Source organism: Plectropomus leopardus, chromosome 24 (assembly GCF_026936395.1).
Source record: "Plectropomus leopardus strain MGB_pleo_1.0 chromosome 24, ASM2693639v1, whole genome shotgun sequence".
NCBI lineage: Eukaryota > Metazoa > Chordata > Actinopteri > Perciformes > Serranidae > Plectropomus > Plectropomus leopardus.
Window position 1 is genome coordinate 3,895,009 of NC_142199.1, and position 23,876 is coordinate 3,918,884.

The 23,876-nt window shown below is 37.3% G+C and overlaps 1 protein-coding gene across 6 annotated transcripts in view; it reads right to left on the minus strand.

Moving 5' to 3' along the window:
* Positions 1-23,526, minus strand: part of LOC121962686 (glycerol-3-phosphate dehydrogenase, mitochondrial) — a 45,021-nt gene extending 21,495 nt beyond the window's left edge. The window contains exons 1-6 of one of the 6 annotated variants that reach the window (XM_088074312.1): positions 23,420-23,526; positions 20,779-20,913; positions 17,946-18,155; positions 5,904-6,010; positions 2,656-2,664; positions 127-298 (exon numbers count right to left, since the gene is read on the minus strand). In XM_088074312.1, the coding sequence (XP_087930438.1) occupies positions 127-298; positions 2,656-2,664; positions 5,904-6,010; positions 17,946-18,102 (445 nt within the window). In that variant the 5' untranslated portion in view covers positions 18,103-18,155; positions 20,779-20,913; positions 23,420-23,526. Of the gene's footprint in view, positions 1-126; positions 299-2,655; positions 2,665-5,903; positions 6,011-11,613; positions 11,713-17,941; positions 18,156-20,778; positions 20,914-23,419 lie in introns of those variants that run through there. The other 5 variants (XM_088074313.1, XM_088074314.1, XM_042512937.2 and 2 more) reach the window with 5 other exon arrangements.
* Between the last annotated feature and the right edge of the window lie 350 nt (positions 23,527-23,876).

A 23,876-nucleotide genomic window follows, 5' to 3' on the forward strand; every position in this document is an offset into this window, starting at 1 on the left:
AGACCTTTATAAACCCCGGTGCCAGCCTGTGAGGCGTCTCTCTCCTTTATTCCTGACTCCATAAGGACGCTTTTAGAGCCTGAAACCTGCTCAGTCCCGGGAGAGTGATGTAAAGCCGAAACTCACTGCGCGTGACAGCGTCTAAGGCACATCCTGCACCCGTGGCTCCTCCTCCGACAACCAGGACGTCAAACTCCTCTGTGTTTCGCAGTAACGCGAGCTGGGCCTGCCGAGAGGGAAGCTCGTCCGCAAAGGGAACCTTCAGCTCTGCTTCTGCTGCCACGTGCGCCAGCCGAGCCTAAATGTGACACAGATACACACACAACAACACAACTACAACAAACATGCTACATTTCACCCCCAAAATCTTGCAAAACTACAAGTTTCTATGTTAATTTCTACATAAACGCTATGTTAAATAAGGTATAGCAACACTGTCCTTGAGGTGAAACATTATAAGCACACTGCAAGCATTCCCAGTGTAATGTGTTCATGCATTATTCTCGCATTATAATCACCTCATAAAATTACATGTGATATAATGCATAATGACTCGCAATCACTTTAATACATTATGGATTTGACTGTGTGATGAGATTACTGTAAGACGTACAGTTGAATGCTCGCTTATAATATGCATTATTTTGTTGGGATGGATGGAAAATAATGTATGTATGGAAGCCCAGAAGAGCATTTATTACTGTGATTATTATTATTTAGTGCTCAAGACTAACTTTGTTACTCCTATTTTTTCCTATTTTTTTATATAATAGCCCTTTTATTATTAAAAATAGATGTATAGCATAGCCTGACTTCAGCTGATTGTTTTAAGTTGATAACAATACAGAGTTAAAAAATTATAATTAATAATTACGAATAATAACAATTATTAAAAATACAAAGAAAATCTAAAAAAAAATGTAGAGGACAATAATCCACTACATGTTTTTTAGTTAGTTTTTTTTTTTTTTTTGGCCTTACTGAATCGCACCAGTTAAGATACAATTACTTTTCAGCCGAAATATTCTGTGATATGTGCTAGAAGCTTATTTATCAGACTGGCTCTGGAAAAAATCAATAAAAAAATAATCCCCTGTATAAAAACTCAATATTGATTAACTTAATGTTACTAGAAATTTTAGAAATTGTCAAAAATAAAATTTAACTTTGAAATTAATTAAAACAATTTGTAATGAAAAAAGTAATTATACCTATCACGATACCTGTACTTTAACTAATTAGTTCTATGTAATACTTCTTTTTACTCCTCTGTCACTGCGGCACACTGTTTAGCTTTAATACAAGAGTTTATGAACAGGAAGTGGGCGCCATTCTGTTTCCTGTATTGTGTGAATGGTAGTTAAAAACTTCTAAGATCAAATGGTAAAACTACGTAGCGCTGATCAAATATAAACTAAAATTCAGTAACTGTATTGCACATTTATCTCTTAAAATGGTCTCAGAAACGTATTTAGTGTACTGTTTAGCTGAAGGTTGAAAAAATCTTAAATCAAATGGAAAAACTATTTAACCAAGATTTTGTTACTGCGTTACCCAATTATCTCCTAAAATGTTTTCAGAAATATATTTTAGTGCACTGTTTGGCTGTAATAGAGTTTGTGTGTGTGCAGTGCAGTGCATTCTGGTAGTTGTAGGTTTTCTACATCTTGAGCAACAGAAACTGCCACGGTCCTTTTTCTGTGTTTTCTCTGGTCGTGTAGCACAAATCTAAAAAGCATTTGTGTGTTTTTAATGAATAAACAGCCTTGTTTTATGAAGAGACCATCTTTCCAGCAGAGAAATACTTCTTTAAGAGTTTAACTGAGTATTTTTACTGTTGCTACTGCAGTTGGAGTGCATTTTTAACAACTCCAAGAATGACCTTTAAATCAGGTTATTCTTGGTAGTGAGAGTGAGACTATAACGTGCTTACAACGTCATTTTCACCTTTAATTTCCAAGGGAAGTGTTGCTAAAAAAAACAACATATATATTCCTCATGTGATTAGTAGAAAAGGAAAGTTTGCTGAGGGTTACTATCTGCTGCAACATGCTGCTCAACTTTGCAAACCCCACAAAACAAAAAAAAACCCACATTTTTTTTCATTTCTATCCATTGTCTGATTAGCAAAAATAATTAATTGAAAGAAATAATCACAACAACGATAAAAGAAAAAAAAACACAGCTCCCCTCTGATACGAGGATGTGGGATTTCACTTCTTATGAAATATTCATTCATCTTTTTTCTACTTAGCAGTTCAAGCTAAATGATTGCATCAAGCTGCTTTGAAGCAAACGTGGCATTTGACTTGCAAATAGTAGCAGGCGTTTGTAATTTAGGTCTGCGACCGCAAACGAGACGATGATATAATCATTGTCTATTTTTTGATGATGCATACAGACAAACACCGCCACAGAATTAAGTGCCAGCGTGCCCCCCGTAATCAAGTTAAGTCAGTGAATGGCACAGCAAGGCCCATGCTATTAGCCAATCGGCCGCTGCCTTGAAAACTTCACCAAGCCATATGCCCTTGCTAAAGGAGACAAGACGGACATTCATCTCATCAGCATTGCAATTACTGGGATTAGAGGCATGCATGATTGCAAACTATTGTGAAAATAATTATATTTCATCAGGGGCGACTTCTTGCTTACCAATCCATGCTTGGATGAGAGGACGACGATGGGCAAGAGAAGACATTATCGCGCCAGGACACAAAACAAAGTTCACATTAGGTTGCACAGTCAAATAGAGTCTGGTATGTAGTTGCGTTGCATGCCTAAAATAGGCCTACGTCAGGTCAGAGGTCAGGGGAAACACAGCTGCTTGTCCATGTCAAATGGAGCCCTGTGGTTATATACGGTTAAGTGTTGGTGAGGACGGTCTTTCGAGTTTCGAGGCTTGACATGAGGACAGAAGTGGTGTCCTGTGAGGACAGCAGTGCTCTCAGTGTCATGAGGGTGAATGTTTGCCTAAAAAAATCTGCATTTTCTTCATTCCTCGAATTTATGCTGCTGTGTGCTACACTGTCAAGCCGGCTATTCAAGAATAAGAGTCAAAACATACAAAATGTCAAATGGATTCAAGGCAACTTTAGTATTTTCTTTTTTACATGGACCACATTTTCCCATTTTTTGTGTCTGATTAATCAAGATAACAATTTAAAAAAAAAATGGTCCAGTATTAAGAGGGAGCAGAAGTTGAACAAATTGGTTTAATTTGTTTTTTTTTTTTAAATGGTAAAAAAAGGCAACAAAAGAAGAAATGACCCCAAAAATTAGCAAGAAATTAGTAAAAAAGTAAACTTTTTAAGCAAAAAGAAAATTAACCAAGGAAGCCTCACCTGGAAAAGAGCTTAAAAAATGTTGCAAAATGTTTAACATAATTTCAAATCTTACTATTTTAATATGTTTCTAAATCTACTAATTTCTTGCAATCTGTACCAGGTTACTCATTGTCATTTTCCTTTAAATTGCACAAATTTGCTCGGGGTTCAAAACAAAACCAAAACAAAAATGTTGAGGATTATTGTCGTCCTCTACATTTGTGTTTACATTCAACTGTGTAATTTGACTTTATTTAACTTAATTTTAACTGCATTTCAATCAGTAATGTCATTATTTTAGTAGCTAACAGTGCTTTAAAGGACATTTAAAATCATTGCATTATATATCGTTTGTCGCAATACAGCCTTAAAATATCACAATAATATCTTAAAGCCATAATGCGCGGCACTATGCTGGACCAATTTCTTAAAAAATGTTGCAAGGTTGCAAGACTTTTTAGACATTGTTTTTTGACATTTTAATACCAATTGAGGCCTTTTTTTAAACTAATAAATTCAATGCCTTTTAACACTTTTTAACTGTGACTGTGCAAAATATGGGAAAACAGAGTCTGGGTTTGAAAAAAAATTCTAAAGTTACCAATTAAATAAATGCATCTGAATCTGAATTTGTTATGAAATAAGCACAATAATGAGGCATGCTCATCTTTCACAATCCAGTTTCTTTTCTCTGTATATAATAAACTCCTTTAAAATACATAAACGTCCTTCAGAGCTCGGTGATACGTAGCTGTGTTAAATCCTCCCTCGGATGAATAGTTAAACGTTTTGGGAAACATGCCTTTTCACTTTCTTGCTGAAAGTTGGATGATATCACGCTCTTATTTTTATATTTAGGGTAAGAAGCCACAGCCGGCTAACTTCGCTTCGCACACAGACTGGAATCAGCGAGCTTTGCTCTGTCTAAAGAGAACAACATTTTGCTTTCCAGCAGCTTTAAAGCTCGCCAATTAACGTGTTGTCTCACTTGTTTGTACAAAAACTGAAGTTTTGCTGGGTGCTTTGGGTCACACTGTTTCTCTGCTGGGATCAGTCACTTCCTGGAGTCGACCAAGGTAACTAAAAAGAAGGAAATGTCATGATGTCCAAGACAATGTTCGAATTTTGCATTGGAGCCAGAATTTGGTTTCACTATTATTGAAGTAAAAAGGGCGGACAAAGCAAATTATAACACATATCTTTGTTGTTTCACCTTTAACTGAAAAATCCTTTCACCGAATTAAAAAACACACTCGATGCAGACTGATGTGTTTTTTTTTGGCTTTATTTCTTAGAAAAACATGAGAAGAAGGGAATGAGGAACTTTGGAAGAAGTGACCAAAAAATAAGTTTAAAAATTGTTTAAATAAATAAATATAATACAAGAAATATTTATATATTAAAAAACATTAATTAAAAACAAAAAGATAATAAAAAAAATGACCTGGAAAATGTGATTAAAAAACAATAATTCTGTAGAATATATTTTAATGTATAATTAGGTTGTAGGTTTTTGGACATTTTCCCCTCGCTTTAAAAAAATAATAATAAAAAAATTATTTAAATCTACTACTTTCTTGCAATTTGTGGAACATTTCTTGCCAATTTGCTCATTGCAATAGAAAATAAACCAGTTTGCTCAAAGTTTGAAGGTTTAAATACTTGTGAAGGCGTTTTCGAGGGTAAACTTCAATAGATGTGGCATCAAACTCCAGCTCCGAATGCAAAACTTGAACGCTGTCACTGACGTCATGTCCTTTGCTTTTTTTAACTTCCTTGGAGTTTAAACTGGCTGCCTGGCAACCAGCTCGAGTCTTTATGCTAAGCTAAGTTAGCAGAGCGCTGGCGTGGCTTCGTATTTGGCGTACAGACATTAGAGCGGTTTCGATTTTTTGATCTAACTCTCTACAAGAATGCAAATAAACTTGTTTCCCAAAGTGTTCATTTTCAGAAACCCCTGTCAAACACTTTACTTTATTACTTTATTACAAAATAGTAAAACAGCCACACCTCCAAAGACTCAGACAACAAGTTCACCTTAATTACTTAATAGATGAATAGCACGCATTTCCCTGGAACAGGAAGAGGAAGTAAAACAATCAGAGGTGGTTACGTTCCATAAAAGGTTTTTTTTTCAACCTGCGGGTATAAGAAAGCATTATCATCGTTTCTGAGCAGTTCAGAGTCCAGTGCCGGCATGCTTGCAGGGTAACGGATGTGTCCTGCACGGCAGCTGGAAGGAATACAACCAAAGAAAGAAAAGGGAAACACGCCTCGGGGACGACAGCACATTCCAACATCTAGAACGAACATGCCCGTGAAGGCAGTCCCTCCCTGCGCGGCTGACTTGTTTCAGACCAAAACAAATACTCTGCTGTTTCATGCACAAAACACAAAAGTATTCAAAGTTTGTCCTTTAAATTTTACAGGATGGAAAAGCACGTGAAGCGACGTACACGATATTTATCTCCTGTCAAATCCTGCACAACAGGAATTCATGCAACACGAGTGATCATGCAGCAAAGCAAACACTTAGTGGAGCGCACAAACAAACTGTGACATCTTTCATCATCTTACCTGCGTCTTCTTGTACTCGATCAGCTGCGACAGGCCGAAGACCGCGGCGACCGCCCCTCCGCCAATGATCGCCGTCCGTTTCAGAGCCTTCCTGAACGCCATGGTCCCTGTGGGAGACAAAGTAAAGTGCAGTGAGGAGACGAAGCGCAGACACGCAGGTTATAAGGCTCTGACATGACAGGTGATCATGTGGAGGAGGCACGCGAGAGAGTACGGAGAGTGGGAGGATCCAAAAAGCTGCAAGTCTGGCCTAAAATCTGAGTGAAGGTGTGTAAAGAAACAGGAATGTTGTGTTTACGTTTCCTGCTGCACCAAATAAGGAGAAACTTTCATTACTCTGCAAAAAAGTTTCCATGATATATTTGTCTAAATATTTTTATTAATCTGCAAAACATTTCCACAATTAATCTTTGGTGAATAAAACATCACAAAAAGTTAAAACTGCACTTTAAATTTCAAGCAGACGTCTACAAATATCTTGTTTAGTCTGACCAACAGTCCAAAAAAAATCGCACAAATTTAGTTTAAAATGATATAAAAGAGATAGAAAGCACTAGATTCTCACATTTAAGGAAACTGAACCACCAAAATTTGTCTTTTTTGCTTTATGTTTGTCATTTTAAAAGTAATTGCTCATAACATAATCAATAATGATGAAATGTCTTATTTTTGTGCTGTTTTCTGTCTTTCCTCTCCCCTTTAATTGTGCTTAATAAACACTTTGAGGACACAACATTCACTCTGTGATCGGTGAATGTGATTATTTCTGACATTTAAAGCTCGGCGTGATCAGACAAATCGATCAGTTTTAAATAAATAATTAACAGATGAATCAATTATGAAAATAATTGTTAGTGGCACCTTTTGAAAAATCACTATGTTTGTCCATCTATGCAGTATTAACATTTTATTCACAACAAACTTTTATAAGTAACTGTAAAGTGCAATGCATGCAAACTGTCAACAAAATTAAAGACAACCCAATAAAGTTAAATAATCAAGCCTCGAGGCGACATCATATTTAGATTCGTTGTTCGAATTTTAAGTGCAGTCATTTTGTTATTTTATGTTTTGACGAGATGTGAGGTTTTGAAGCTTTTTTGTCATATATGATGTAAATTTGTCTTCTTTTTTTGACACTTTAAACATTGTTTTCCCATTTAGTATCTTTGTGAGACGCAAAGTTAAAATATTCCATTTATCATCATACAGGACAAGAAAAAACTGCAAATCGAGACATCTGAGAAGGTGGAACTGGGGAATATTTGGCATTTTTGCTTAAAAATTACTTAATTTATAACATTTTTTGTGTAACATTCATCAAACAATTGTTTAAATCCATTTAAAAAACATTTACTAATTGAAGAATATTATAAGGACAAAACCACATCAAGACTGGGACAGGAAACATTAAAATATACGTCAGAAAAAAGCTGAAAAAAACAGCAGCAAAGAAAAAACACTCTGCATCATCTTTCTTACAATGGACATTAAAAATTGATATATAGTCGTTTGGTATAAGCAACTGTGAGGATACTGTTTCCACATTTTAACGAGCTGAACATGATACCCGCTCTGTCACGACGAGGCACTTCATTCCCGCCAGGGGCAGCCCAGAAAAGTATTTGCATTCCCACTGTGACACACTTTGAATAACGGTTTCCAGAGAGCGGAAAACGCTGAAGCAGATTCTAATGCATTTTAATAAAACACAACTACAGATGGCACAAATGTCAGTAATGAGTTTGGTGCAACAAGTGACCTATTGTAAGAAGCTTACTGTTGTGTCAGTCAATATTAGCCCCCAAAATTAGCGTCATAAAGGAATATTTATGGGAAGAATAGGTAAATAGGAAAATGTGACCTAAAAAGATGCACAGTAGGATCATGGGATGTCTGATTACAACCGCGCACCTTAATTTAGGCAAATTAGCCTCTTTCAGTACTCGTTATAATGACGGTTTGGAAGATTCTGCACAAAACTGAAGCTGCACACTGTGATCCATCATACCATACCTGCATATGTGAGGCGTGAAGGCTGTGAGCTGCAGTATATGACTGATATATGGGCTAATTATAGCCCCCACTGAGTATAATTGCAATCGAGGGAGTTTTAGTGTCTTGTGATGCTGTTTTGAAGGCTGTTCTACGCTGTTAAATTACTGCCTCGCGGCCGTATGCCTCTGCAAACCAGTCAAGTTACAGTTTGCATCCGTGTCTGTGAAAACACGGCAGCACAGAAGACCTATAAAATCAGCACAGTTTCAAGATTACTGTCACCAAATCAGCATCTGACCAAATGTCCGCAGTTATGATGAGGGGTCGACAGATTATCGTCCGGGCCGATAACTGGGACCGATATTTGGAATTTTTCTGATTATCTGCATCTGCGTTTTATTTTAATGATTATTGATAAAATGAATTTTAAAAAGTGCAAAGAAAGTGTCAGCGTGGAAGTAACTTTTACTTTAAAAAACAGTTTTTATTTATTCTTTTTTCATTTATTTAAATTTTCACTTGACATATGCCTTTATGAGTATGGAGGGGATTGTAGGGAGGATATTTCTGCTTAAAAACTAAATAAATAAAAACACAAACTTGTACTGCAGTACTTCACTACCATGAATTTTGAATAACATTTGGTTAAAAAAAATCACTTGACTTTACAATAATGTTTAAAGTTTAGGTTTGGATTAAACATTTGATAAAGGCATTTAAACAAAATTTTGTGTTGCAGTTTGTCATATTACAAACTCTAAATATTGACTGGAAGATTCCAAATATTGATGATCACGCTCATTAATTACTAATAATCAGTATCGGCCCTGAAAAAACAGTATCAGTCAACCCCTAAAGTGGACATTTGTGCCAAATTTAAAATAAATTAGAAAAAAAACATCAGGATGTTCTTCAGACATGACATTCACAAGAATGAGAAAGAAAATGTCACTGTAACCTTGACCTTTGATCACCAAAATCGATTCCTAAAAAAAAATCAAGTCCTAGTTGACGTTTGTGCTAAATTTGAAGAAATTCCCTCGAGGTTAAAAATCACTTAATTCAACATGTCTCTTAAAAAAAAAAAATCTGTTTTACCGTTTGTACCAGATCCCAAAAAATATAACATTTTGTGCTCTTTTATGTATGAAAATAGTAAAAAAAACTAAAGATTTCTTTTTAACTCCAGGATTTAATTCCCAACTTTTATCTTTTAATTTTAAACATTAAAAGGTTAGTTTGAAATCTGATAACATCCGCCGTACCAAGTTACTAATATCACCACTGTTGTGTGTTTTTACTCCTGTAATGTGTTGCCCATTGACTCCAATATCTACATTTGGTGTGAATATTTTTTAAAAATAAGTTATTTGTGGAGAAGGGAGGGTCATGCATTTCCCTCAGTCAATCAAAAAGACTTAAGGGAGAATATTTTTAGATTCAGGGAGAGTCGAGAGTAAATAAAATGAAGTCACACCCAAACCACCCCCTCCTCTGGCAAATAAAGTACAGTCCCTTATATTCCTCAAAGCCAGATATTATCAATATCCATTCAGCGTATTGGTCTTTAAAATTCCTTACAGTCAAAACCTACTCTGTGACACACAGGCGTTCACACCCTCTCTGCCTGCTCATTACCGAACAATATAAAAGACAAACACGACAATAAGGAGCCGTGAGGAGTCTTTTTGACAGCTGATGGATACAGTTTAACCAGCTCGACCACAAAACTGCTCAAGCGAAGCCCGAATAAGTGACATAATCAGAAATTTGAACTATGTCTCGTCGCGATGTTCACCACCTCATTCACTCACACGTGTGGAGTTAGTTTTGTCTGAGTGTTATTTAAGTAAACAGACGGACAATCTGTGTGTTAATGTGTAATCTGAGTATAAAACACCTTTTTAACAAATGCATAAAAGATCTTTAACTCAAGAAACCGTTTTGCAAATATAAAGCAGATCTGCAAAAACACAAAAAAATCCACAAATATGTTTAAATATATCTGTGATACATTTAATTAATTAATAAATAAATGAAAAACACGTACAACTTCTGAAAAGATTTTTTTTAAATCCAGTTTTTATCTGGGAATTTTAATTATATGCTTTTTATTTCTCTTTTTTTTCTCATTTTTGCAAAAAAAAAAATTGATATGAGCATTTATTTGTATTTGTTGTTTTACATTTATACACAGTTGTTGACATGTTCAAACAGATAATATTGTCACAAACTGATCTCCATACTTATATATCTGCAGATCTGTTTTAAAAGTCTAAGCAAAATAAATCTTTGAGATTACAAATCTTTTTATGTATATATTTTAGTACAGTGTTTTATACTTACAGTAGGGTTGCAGCGATATACTGGTTTTAAGAAATACTGATGGATATTGAAAAAAATGAAACTGGAAAGAGAATCTCACTTTTTTTTTGTTTTTTTTCCCAAAAGTGAGACTTTTTACACATCGTTCCAATAAAAAAGGGTTTTAAGTCTTAATTATAGTGATTAAACGATTGTTCAACCAAAACTAACCCTTCAGTTTTCATTTCTTTAAGGCTCAGTCTGACTGAAAATAACCATTCTGTAAAACTGTAATACTATGAAACTGTGATATTTTCTCAGACAATTATCATACCGTGAAAATATTTTGCAGTTGCAATCATTATGTGCATATTACACATTTACACACAGATTGTCCATCTATTCACTCAAATAGTACTGACACAAATCAATCTCCATATTTGTGTATTTGCAGATCCATTTAATATTTGCAAAACCTTTTTTAAAATAGATTTTTGGAAAGTGTTTTATATTTACAGATTAGGGTTGAAAATAGTAAGCACTTTCCTTAATAAATTACCGGTAAAATTAACAATTGATTAAAAAAAACCATTAAAAACTTATTTCAACTTCTTTCAAACAATACCAATTGTGTTTTTCCCCTAATATTGCGTCTAATTTGACAGCATAGCATTCCCTATTGATCGATTAAATTTCACGTGCTGGATTAAATTCGTAAAGATTTATGGTTATAATCTCTCTGACAGTTTCACACACAGATTGTCGATCTGTTCACGATATGACACAAATCTCCACAGCTTACATCAGCCTGCAGATTCATAATGAGTCAGCAGATGAGGGGGCTTCCTGGCTCAAACAAGGGCTGGTCTTTTTGAGGACACACATGCTGAGGTCCATTGACATTTCTGCTATTTTTAAAGGCCTGTGTGTTTCCAAAGGAAAGCTGGGTGAACAGCAGGTGGTAGTAAATTCATTTAGGATGCCAGATATTGACCTACTGTTCGGTTATCCATCACCACACAGGAGGAAGTCGCTGTTATCTAAAATCTTACTGTGGATTACAATGTAATCTTGAAAGGAAACCAACAATAAGCAACGTTTTAGCAGGCAAAAATGAGCTTTTTACGTTACAAAAACACTTGTTGTGAACCTAATCAGGAAGAGACGGAAAATGTAGCTGTTTAAACAGTTTAAAATACCCAAAATACACACATTAACCCGGTATGTCCTTTGCTAGATCAGCTGAGGAGAAGAGGTTACACCTTCATGGTCAACCAGCAAAGACAAACTGGTAGATTTTGCTCTGTTTTTTTGGCTCTTCGCCAAAAATCAAAGGGTTAAATATTCATTAGACGCATTTTAAAATGTCCGAAAAACACTCAGTGACACAATAGACATTCCCACTTACAGGATTTCTTGTTTTGAGGCTGATTAAAACTCGCTCGGGGCGATGCAGGGCGGCGACATCGGTTGTTATCCAAACCGCAGCTTGTGTTTGACAGATACAACCAGGAAGCAGAGCGGCCGAGAGCGACGCCGCGGAGAGCCAATCAGAACGCGGCGCTCGGGTAATCTCGTCCAATAGCGTTCGAGCGGAGGTGGGGCTATATCGTTGACGTAAGGCGAGGGTAGGATTGCACAATCTCCCTCCATCCTCCTTCAGGATAATAATAAAGAGGAGAGAAGTGCCACCAGCTGTCGTTTTTTCTGTCTTTCAGCACGAGAGGCTTGGAGAGCAAATAAAGCGGATAATATATGAACACAACGACAATTTCCACAGTGCTTCTTGTCTTTTAACCTGCAAAATAATGCTCCTTAATCAACCACAGATTAAAGAACAGCTGCTGAAGATGATCTTTGTCTTTAAAGACTTTGAAACTGACTCCCCATAAATGCCACTGTATGTCTGCTGTTCTGTATTTATCAGAGCAGAGGGATGTTTTTTTGTTTTTTAATTCATGACCCTCCTCAGAGCTAGACACATTTTCCTTGAGCCTCTCCAGCCCGTTTTTGGCGTCGGACACTGACGCCAAAAGCAATCTTTCGCAGCAGTATTTGCACTGGTGGCTGGCGTCAGTTTAAAACAAGATTGGACAGCACCTTTCGTAGGGGTACGATCTGCTAGCGGATGGCAGGACAGCACATGTCACAGCAGTATGATATGCCAGCAGGTGGCATCAGTTCATAACAACCTGTGGCAGCAGAATACTACAGCAGGAGTTAATGACTCAGTTAGACAGCAGCTATCGTGGCAGTATGATACGCCACTGGTTGGCCTCATGACACCTGACAAAGCAGGACGATACACTGGTGGGTGCAAAAGTTTATAATGCAACAACAAAGATATAAGCCTAAGTACAAGATGTTTTGTCGACGTAAGTTAATTTTCAAAAAGGCTGTGTGCATCTAATGACAGAAGCATACGTGCATTTTGAAAATACACAAAGCATGAATTTGATAAGCTGTCCCAGAAGGTCAATAACAGATGCAAGAGGACACCTAGAGCGTGATATGTAGACGTGAACAGCACTGACCAAGCTGTAATATCTGACAAGTTGGGGTGAGAGTTTGTAGACCTTCACCATAAATAAACATATTTCTGGCAATAAATTGTGTGGTTTTGGATATTTTTAAAGAAAAAACATGTTTAACTCACTTATGGGTTCTGTGGGTGTTTAAATAATTACAAAATACAACCATTGAAATTTGAATGTCCCTACCCTAAGGCAAATAAAAAACATAATTCTGTCCCCAGAGATAAAAAAAAATAAATAAATAAGTGCCATTTTGCACCGCCTTTCCTCTCTCATAAATAACGAACAGTCCCTTAGCAGCCCCAGGCTGCCTATAGTGTTTAAAAATGCAATAAAATGATGCAAACTGCAAGAAACTGGGCCACAAGCATTATTTCCGAATTACATTTCCACTCTGTGTGCCCACACCAATCAATGACCCACACACACCACCCCACCCCTCTGCGGCTCGTGCGTAATATGGGTTTGGCACGCGTAAACAAAAGCACATTGTCGGTGTCACTGGCAGCCAGTCCGCAGAAGTGGGAGAAGTGAGCAGTCTTTGCTGTCCAGACAGTCGCAGCTAAAGCTTTAATAGATCAGCACGCGGCACTACAGCAGAGATGGGATTACTTGTTACTGTCCTTTTGCACTGGATGGAGGTCTGAGGTAAACTGCATTGACTATTTCTGCACAAATTTATTTAGAAATTAAGCTTACAATGATGCTCTGATGTTTTTTTTTCATGCAGGCAAAGTCTAGCAAGCCAACACCCTCTGGAAAATACGACATTTAGAGCCTTAAAGGTAATAAAGACATGCATATTTGTTTCTGCAACATATCGTTTTTATCGAAAAATATGCTTTTATATAAGTGGATATTTGTGCGTAAGGGGTGCACAATTTGTTTCCACTGGATCTTAAAAAAATAACCATGCAAAATTACAAAAACATCTAAAAGGACTGTTTAAATTCAGCGACTTTGTGCACTTTGTTCTGACTGCATTATGTCCGTGTTTTCAGGGACCATGCCGTGCGTCCAGACCCAGTGCGGCTCCTCTCCACAGGGAGCCAGCCCGGCCTCTCAGAGCGCCGGTGGAGAGCGCAGCTGCGACTTCCTCACCCCGGAGTTTGTCAAGTTCAGCATGGACCTAACAAACAGTGAAATCTCAGCTGCAACTTCGGGTCCAAGTTTTGGCCCCTTGGGTGACACTTATAGCGCCGGTTACGACGCGAAGCCCCCGTGTCTCTTCCAAATGCCGGTGCAGGGGGAGCTCCCGTGCATAAAGGTGGAGGATGCGCACCCGCGGTATCAGCCGAATCACCAGAACCAGTCTGAGGAGCTGCTCTCCTCTCCTGGCTCCGTTTATTATTACCGACCACCGTCCCCGAGCTTCCAAACTCCACAAGGACACATTTGGGAGGACTCTGGCTCTCTGTACAGCTTCAGGCAAGACTATTTGGCTGCTGCGCATAGGAAAAACACACTCTCCAGATTCTCCCTGTTTTCTCTCAAACACGCACAACACGGTGCTCAGAGCTTGTCCACGTGCCAAATGAAATTTGACGGATCCCTCCACGTGTCCATGAACCTGGACGCAGCCGGGGCGCACCAGCCGCTGGACAGCCCGGGAGTTTTGGGTGCCACTGCGCTCGGAAAGCAGCCCGGAGGGGTGGGATTTCCACACCCGCTCCAGTTCGCACACGGTCATCACTTTATGGACTACCAGACTTCTTGTGCGCCCAGCCGAGGTCCGCTGAGCACGGAGGGGCTGTGCGCGGTGTGCGGCGATAACGCAGCGTGCCAGCACTACGGAGTGCGCACCTGTGAGGGCTGCAAGGGTTTCTTCAAGGTTTGTTCTCAATGCAACTTTAATTTAAAGCCGCAAACGTGGATATTTGCGCAAAAATGAGAAAGGATGCAGCATATATTTCATATTCTTTAGAAAAAGTATCCTGCTTTCATGAAAATTTCAAAATATAAGGTTTAAAATGGATATATTCACGCGGCCACACTGTCGACTAATGAAACTCTCACTTCGAGTATAATAAAAATCCCGCTGAGACCCCTGACTGGCCTCCTAAATTGCCCATTGTGCTTCAGACGCACGTTTTGATCTCTTGACACGCGCGTTTTCGGGCCAAATGTCCTGTATGAAAATGGCCACCAACGTGCCATGAATAAAAACTTCCCCCTTCTCCTCTCTGAAGGAGATTCCCGGGGGCGATTCTCCAAATTATGAATGGCCACGACCCTGTATTTACCCAGACTGCCCTGTCCGCCTGCTGAATGCCTTATACCGCCTCAGATGGCCCACAGGAGCACGAGCGCTGCTGTTAATTTTCAAAGGACCATTTAGGGCGTTTTACTTTAGTCCAGCAGCTACAAAGAAAACGCTTTACATGTTGAAGCATTTCTCAAAGACCCTTCCAGTGAGATCCTCCTGCCAGCAGATTAGATCATCTCTCATATGCATGTGAAAGGCCTTTATGCTGCCATATAGAAAACCTTTTAACAGCAATTCTACAACTTAATATTGGATCTACAGAGACCAGTATGGTGCTTTAATGCTATGTCCACATGCTCTTCAAACTGGTGCCAAAGAGCAGCAAAGAATGTGTCCAAAAAGCCTTCCCCGAAGCTTCTGTGAGTAGTTTTATGGCTTTAATGGTGTCATTTTAGTTTTTCTTAAGTGTGAACACACTTGGAGAGTTTTCAGGAGTATGTACAGCTCCTCCAGAATCTAAAAATGTAGATGTAGATTTAGCACTACAACACATTATTTCTTTGAGCCAGTATACAGAGTAACCACAGAACCCCTTAAAAAATGGGCTTTTCCTGGTATTAAACAGACAACAGGAACGGCAGGGGGGACGGAGGAGACACGTACCCTTCAATATTTACAATATGCAACATGAAAGTAGCAAAGGTCTTTCATTTTGACAAACTAAAAGATATTCTCATCATAAACTGATTCAAAAGGTACAAATTTGTGTACATAAATGTACCAAAAGGCAGAAAATATTAAATGTTTGACTCTTAAAATTTCCTGGGGGAGGATGCCCAAACAACACATTAGATATGTGTCAGTTATGTGTGTTTTAGCACAAAGATGTCCCTAAATATTTAGAATGTACATTTATGGAAAAACATGAAATAAGTAGACATTTCTGTGAATTGAGGCTAAAAAGGCACAAATTGATTTGTAAAAAATCACCACAAGGCAGGAAATTAAGCGTCTGATGCACAAAATTTCCTCAAAAAAGCACAAATTGGTGCATAGAAATTCACCAGAAGGCAGGAAACGAAGTGTTTGATGTTCAAAATATCCTAAGGGAGGACTCCTGTGTCCCCCCAAATGTTGAGACAAAACCTATGCCCTTAGTTCAGAGCTAAATTCAAGCTGATTTCACTCTAAGTGACCTCTTTGCATCACCTGAACAAGAAACTCAATTCCTTTCAAAGTGTTCGGAGGGCAGGGCTGTAAAAAGAAACGACTTTTGTTTTTGCTTTAAAAAAGTTAGTGTGAACTGAATTTGTACAAGTTGAGGTAATTTTGTAATGATTCAACTTTTCTTTTTTTAATTAAAACAAATATTTAATTTTTATTATATTTTTAAAATTTATTTTTTATATATATATTTTTATTTTTATAGAATCATTTATATTTATACTATTTATTTATTTTTTAAAATTTTTAATCTTTTTCTTTCTTCACACAGCGCACAGTGCAAAAAAACGCCAAATACGTGTGTTTGGCTGCCAAAAGCTGCCCTGTGGACAAACGCAGGAGGAACCGATGCCAGTACTGTCGCTTCCAGAAGTGCCTCGCAGTGGGGATGGTCAAAGAAGGTAAAATCAACCGCATCACGTCTGACATTTGGGGTCAGATTTGGTCATTTTAAGTGTCCCGTTTCTGCTCGTGCTCCGCAGTGGTGAGGACGGACGGCCTGAAAGGTCGAAGAGGTCGCCTGCCGTCTAAACCTAAAACTCTTCCGGACTCGTCTTCACCTGTGAGCACCCTCCTGAGCGCCCTCATCAGGGCGCACGTGGAATCGAACCCACTGTCTTCTCGCCTTGACTACCTCAAAGTAAGCAGCATCGTTTGTGACCAGTAAGTGGGCTGAAACACAACATGAAGGGCACGTTTGAGCTGGAACTGATGCTACTTTTTATCGTCTTCACTGGCGACCTTTCACTAGATCAAGGAGAGTCCGGGTAGTCCACCGGGAGACGATGCTCAGCACGTGCGGCAGTTTTATGACCTCCTGACCAGATCGATGGAGGTGATTCGCGGATGGGCGCAGAAGATCCCGGGCTTCACCTCGCTGCCTAAACACGACCAAGACCTCCTCTTCTACTCGGCGTTCCTGGAGCTCTTTGTGTTACGACTGTCGTACAGGTAAAGAGACTCAGCAAATCCGGACCAAAGGTTAGCCGTCACAACAGCACGTAAATATGTTTGTTGACAAATCTGCCGATAAACACAACAAAAACAGGGGAACTGATTTGTTTTTAGCACAGATGAGAGACGGGTAAACAGCTGGAGAGGTCCCAAAGGGACGTGGGGATTTACGGGCGGAGGATTCGTCGCGATAGGGCTCTAAAATCTGAACACAAGCTGTCGTACTGTTTCAGATCCAACCCGGAGGAAGGGAAGCTGATCTTCTGCGACGGCTCGGTGTGGCACCGGCTCCAGTGCCTGCGCGGCTTCGGGGAGTGGATTGACAGCATCGTCGAGTTCTCCGCTAATCTGCAGAGGATGAACCTGGACGTGTCCACCTTCTCCTGCATATGCACCCTCGCCCTGGTCACAGGTGAGCACCTTTGTTTGCCCACTTAAGAGTCTTTTGAAATATGAAATTGAATTTTTTGTTTTTTTAAACTCATATCTGTAAAATCAGGTGATGCAGAGAGATTCAGCTTTAAATGATAATAAATAACTTTTTTTAATGTAATATTTAGGGGCTATGTTTAGGCTTATCACTTACTGTGAAATAAAGTTAATTAAATAATTATTCATGGCTGATTTCTTCCTAAATACGCTTAAATATTGCTCATTGAGGTTCATTTTTAGAAGTTGATTTTACTTAGAAAAATCTTGTAAACTGCCTTGAAAAATTAAATATAATTACTAATCTTATGTTATAAGTGAGATCAGCTTGTAAGAGTTTACAGTCTTATTTATGATTTAGTATTTTACATGTTTAAAATGTGACTTACGGACCAGCAGAGCGGCACGGACTGAAGGAGCCGAAGAAGGTGGAGGAGCTGCAGAGCAACATCGTCAAGTGCTTGAAGGACGCAGACGGAGGCTCGGACTGTTGGTCCAGCCATTTGTCCAGACTTTTGGAAAAACTGCGTGAACTTCGCACTCTGTGCATCCAAGGCCTGCAGAGGATTTTCTATTTGAAGCTGGAGGATCTGGTGCCGCCGCCTGCAGTAATAGATAAGTTATTCCTCGACACGTTGCCATTTTAGAGACGTTAGAGAATACACACGGGGACGTTTTTGATTTAATCCCAACAGTCAATCCTGACAGTTTGACATCTGTACACGGCATAAAAAAAAAAACATTTCAAAATCTAATATTGAGTTTTTCAATTGCATTTTCCTTAAAAAACAAGTGAAAATGAGAACAAATTAAAACGCAAAATAATTTCATAACATCCAGTGATCTGCTTTGCTAAATTTGGACCAATTTTATTCCTGAGCATTTAAGTCATAGTAAATCATAATTTGATTTGATTTTTACGATGTGATTTCAAGTGAATTATACCGTTTTACACTCTTACATAGAGGCAGTTTTGATACAAGACGGGTGTTCATCATCTTTAGGTTTTTCATAATATTAGTCATATAGTGATTAATATGATGATAATATTTGGTAGACTGTTGTGTTCTCAGAGTAAACTGTTATTGTCCATGTTTTAATAAATAAAAGACAATTACTGCTGCTGGACTGTTTTTTTTAACTATTTATTTATCTATTTTATTTTTTAAAAAGAAAATCTGGGGACTTTTGCAATGACTCAAAATTTATGTTATTCCTCAGAAATGCTTATAATTACTTTACTTGAGTTTTTAATTATTTAACATGAAATGGCCATATCAAGACAAGTAATTATTATACAGTCAAATTAAATATTGATTTATAAGCATGACTGTTCAAAGTGGAGCATCAGCTCATGTGTTTAAAACGCTCTAATGAAACAGTGACGATGATGATGAAGGTTCACAGCTATAACTCCTTAAAAAGCATGAATTTATCATTATTAAGTGTAGGTGTATAGCCAAATATTCAGGATAATGTATAAAGTTATTTAAATTTATGTACTTGTTTTACTCTGTTTTCTATTTTTTGGTCTGTTAAGGACATTAAAAATCATACTGACATTTTTTTGTCATATCTAAAATAACCCAATATTAGGATTAACTACACAGATAAGCATATCTTAAAAAATTATATACAGTATATATATATATATATATATATATATATATATATATATTTATGTTTGATTAGGTAAGTCCAACTGATATTTAAACATAATTTTCAAGGATGTCTAAAGCACATACAAAAATGTTCCAAATTAGCAAGAAACAAGCCACTTTTGCACAAAATGCTGCAATTCTGTGACTCATTATACTAATAATGTGTATTTTGTTGTTTTTTTTTAACATTAAAAGACACCAGAAATGCATATTTTGGAAGGTAAAAAGGTCCACAGTTGCATGTGAGCATGTGTCAAGGTCAAAGGTCAACCCTCAATATCTTACGGGTAGTCAGCGAAGCAGAGCATCTGACAGATTTCATACATCACCGTGCATGATGCGCGGATGTGGAGTGTGTGTCTTATGGCCGCTGGCTCGCTGACATTTCTGCAGCCCTTTGGTTACATCTGGCATTAAAGAAGTCTCTATGTGGCAAAAGGCCTGTGGTTTGAATTAAAATCCACTTCGGGAAAAAAAACAAAAATCCTTAAAACAGGAGCCTAAATATATGAGTCCCGTGTGTGTTAAATCATAATCACATCACGTGGGGAATAATTTAATCATCATCATCAGATCTGCACTCATTTTGTCTGCAACAATGCGACATCTTCAATGTGGCAGAGAGGATTGATTTTATGGTTTGAAAAAATATAAAATAAAAAGAAAATAGGACGATGTTCCCAGGGAGGTTTTAACAGGCGTGCAGATCGATAGTGGCGGCTGTTCGATGCTGCGGCGTGGCGAGTCGAGATAGAAATTAATCAATGGCGGTATCGGAGAAATGTCCAGTTTATTCTGATGATTGACAGGTGGAGAGAGAGTATAATGCAATATCAGATATTTCATAGAAGAACTGCAGTTTTTTACGCATGAATTTTAGAAGTACATTAAAGTCACACCTCAGTATGAGGTTCGTACAGAGCGGAGAGAAATAAACTGTGACTGAAAATAACAGAGTAGTTAAAAGTAGAAGTCTCAGCTATAAATAAACTTGTTTAAATCCTTTGAAACCACAGCAAATTGATTTGATTTCTCTGGAGGAATAACGGGAGAGGGCAGAGAGCAACTTAACAACATGACCCAAAAAAAAATGGCAAGAAATTAGTAAAAAGTTACAAGATAAACAGCAGAAGAGAAGCAAGAAAAAGACAAGTTAAAAAAGAAAAAAGGTAAATGAGCCTAAAAAAGTGCAGAAAATTTATAAAGAATATGCAGATTTTTTTCCTTTCACATTGTAAATAAATGACTATAATGAGTGTATATATATATATATATATATATATATATATATATATATATATATATATATATAGTATTTTGGACATTTTGTCTAGTTTTTGATATTTTTTCGATGAAATTATTACTTTTATTCTTGGTACTTTAATCATATTTCGATGCTAATCATTTTGTGCTTTTTACTTAATTTTTTGATTGCAAGGATTTTACTTATAACAAAGTACTTCTATATTGTTGTGTTGTAACTTTCACATATTTTAAAGCCATGAAACCAGATCAAAAAAAAAGAATTGTTTTTTCCCATTTTGGTGCGGAAGAACTTGACTAACCTGCTCAGAGCTCGGACGTCAACCCCATCCAACGCTGACGTCATCACCCGCCCTCAGTGTCGCACCTCACTGATGATGTTGCAGCTGAATCGGAGCAAATTTCTGCAGCCAGGTTCCGAAAATCAGGTGAAAAGCCTAAAAACAGAAGAGTGCAGGATGGTAGAGCTGCAGAAAGTAGGTGCAAAAACACGGGTGTCCACATACTTTTGGCCACATTATTGTGCAACATGCAAATATAAATGTTGGTTCCCTTTACATTATTATATTAAGTACAAAAATGACAGTATTATTGATCACAGGCACCAAAAGGTAGTCCCTGAAGAATCAACACCTTGCCCCATGCACAGGCTGTTTTTTGGGGGAGATCCTGAAGCCTCCGGGCCCCTCAGGCTGGTTGTGGCCGTCCAGCAGCATCAGGTATTTTTATCTGGAGAGCGCGACTTGTGGAGGTTTTTCTGAGGCTCTTACCTCCGACTTTGATCTCTGCATCCATCCAGCTTCAATACAGCTTAAAGTCTTATCACCGCCTGCCCAGAGACCGCCAGCATCAAGACGGATTTACAGGCAGGGACCCCCGGTTACTTTCAACATGTAATCCATTACAGATTATTACAGATTACTGATCAGACGCTGCAGAATATTCTTCAAGAATGTGAGATAATAAATTGCTTAAATTTCAGCATCCACTGTCAGAAAAACGCAGCTACTCCATCAGGCATTTATCCAAAACAAAGCAAACTGCACCTGAATTTGCTTCAGTCTTTATTATTGATTTAACCTACTTTTTCAATCATCAATACACATCTCATGTCAACATGACTGATTATCCGAAAATCAATCTCATATTCTTCAAACACGTTGTTTAATGTGGGTTTAAAATGAATCAGAGTCACTTTTTTACAGTGTTTTATGGCAATATTTGATTTTTACGTGATTATTTCATAGACTCTGAATCTGTTGGATCTTTTAAATCCCACATTCAAAATGCATTTAATTAAACGTTAATGAATTAAACTAGCTGTTTGTCTGAGAGCTTCATTTATTTTGAAAAGCAATCAGGATTTTGTCTTAAAACAGATTTATTCAGAATGAAGAGTCCACTTAGTAACTCTTAACTCTAAATCTTAGTCATCGAAACAACAGGCAATAATTGGAAGAGATTAAAGTTCCTAATTTCTGAGGATAAATCCTTCAGGGAGTCTCTCGGTTACACCTGGAATCAGCTAACAGTCTCTGAAACACTTGAATCATTGGATGAGATTATTTCAGCGCTGAGACAAACGACAGAAGAGCCTGAAAAATCCCACTTCACTTTTTACCTCAATCCAGATGTTATTTATTACCTTTTTTAATATTGCACAGAGGGGATTTGTATCATAGCCTGTTACTGAAAGAACCCACAAGTGTCTTTATACAGTTTCTACCTGCAAAATTATGTTTAATTGGCAGTGTTTTATAAACTCAACAAATATCAAAACTCAATAAATTCAAATGGATCCAGTCTTTACAGTTTTAGGAATTAAAATGCTGTAATTTCTCCTGACTAAAAATGTATGTGTGAAAGCTTGACAGTAGTTTTTTTATCCTAAAGCAAAGTGCTACTTTAGTCCTGCTGAGGGCGCTCAATATAATAATAATAATAAAAATAATAATAATAATAATAAACTGCATCTATATAGCACTTTTCTTAACAAGGTTACAAAATGCTTTTTTAGACAAGCAATAGATTAAAAACAAGGCAACAATAAAACAAGCAAGCAACACAGTCATCACTAATTAATAATGGGGGAAAAAAAAGAAAAAAGTTACACAATGTTAAGTAATCAAAAAAATTATTAAAACTGAGTTTGAGGAAAATGCATTTCTGGAAAAAACAAAAACAAACAAACAAAAAAAAAATGCCACAGCAATCCATCAGACATTTAATTAAAAACAAAAATGTCTCCAGTGTAATAAGGATTCGTCCTCTGGGCACTGTGAATGTCTGTATTAAATTAAATTAAATGTCAAACCATCAACTCGCTGTTGAACTCTACATGTTTCATTAATATAAAGACTCCAATTTGATGCATCACAGTTTTGCAAATCTCCAGGTTTATATTTCCACATGTTCTTGGGCAAATGTAAATATTTGCATTTGCATTTATTTCTTCATTCCAGATTTTCTGCATTTTAACAGTGTTCACTGTAAAATATATTTCTGCATAATTTATATGACCCTTGACCTTTACTGTAGGCCTACTTGTTTTCTTTGCTCCTACTTGATTTTGACCATTTGCACCACAAAACCTGCACAAACAGCTGGTTTCTTGACTTATTTAGTGCATTTCAAGGTGCGTGTGTGTGTTTACAACAGTCAATGTGTGGTAGGCACATCTAATTTCTGCATCAGTATGCATGAACAACACCTGGAGGAAACTGTGAGCTGAATTATGAAACTTTAGTGCACCGACTCTGATTGTGTTTTGCATTTAGATGATGCACAAACATTTAAGTGTTAGCAGAAGGTAGTTTTCTTTAAAATATCGGCTGTTATTGTGTGCTTTCCCCCCAAAACTCCATTTAAGAAAAGGGAAAAAAATGCCATTAAAAAAACTTTAAATAGGAAATATTTAACATGATCGTGTTTAAAGCATCTTACCATGAGGGGAAACCTTGCTGGGACGCATATTTCTTTTGGCGGAATAAACTCCTGCAGCTTCTCCTCCTGCAGGGAAAAACGTGGGATTCATCAACAAACTTTTTACTTCTTCGTCACAGAAAAATCTGTCAGCTTCAGTTTACTCTGACGGGACAGCGCCCCCCTCCTGTTTTCTTCTGCAACACATTAAAAAAAAAGAATAAGATATAAATATAAAAATGTAAAAAAAAAAAAAAAAAAAAGAAAGAGTAATATAAATGTACAAAAATAAAATAGATGTTCAATAAATTTGTACTTACTGTCTTCCTTTCTCTCTTTATTTATGTATTGCATATGTATTGCTTGTCATTAACCCTTTAACAGTCAAATTAAGAAATTACTTTGCAAAATATTATACATTATAGAATATACGCAGAATATTCAATAATGTAGATATTTTTTCCCAGTATAATGTACT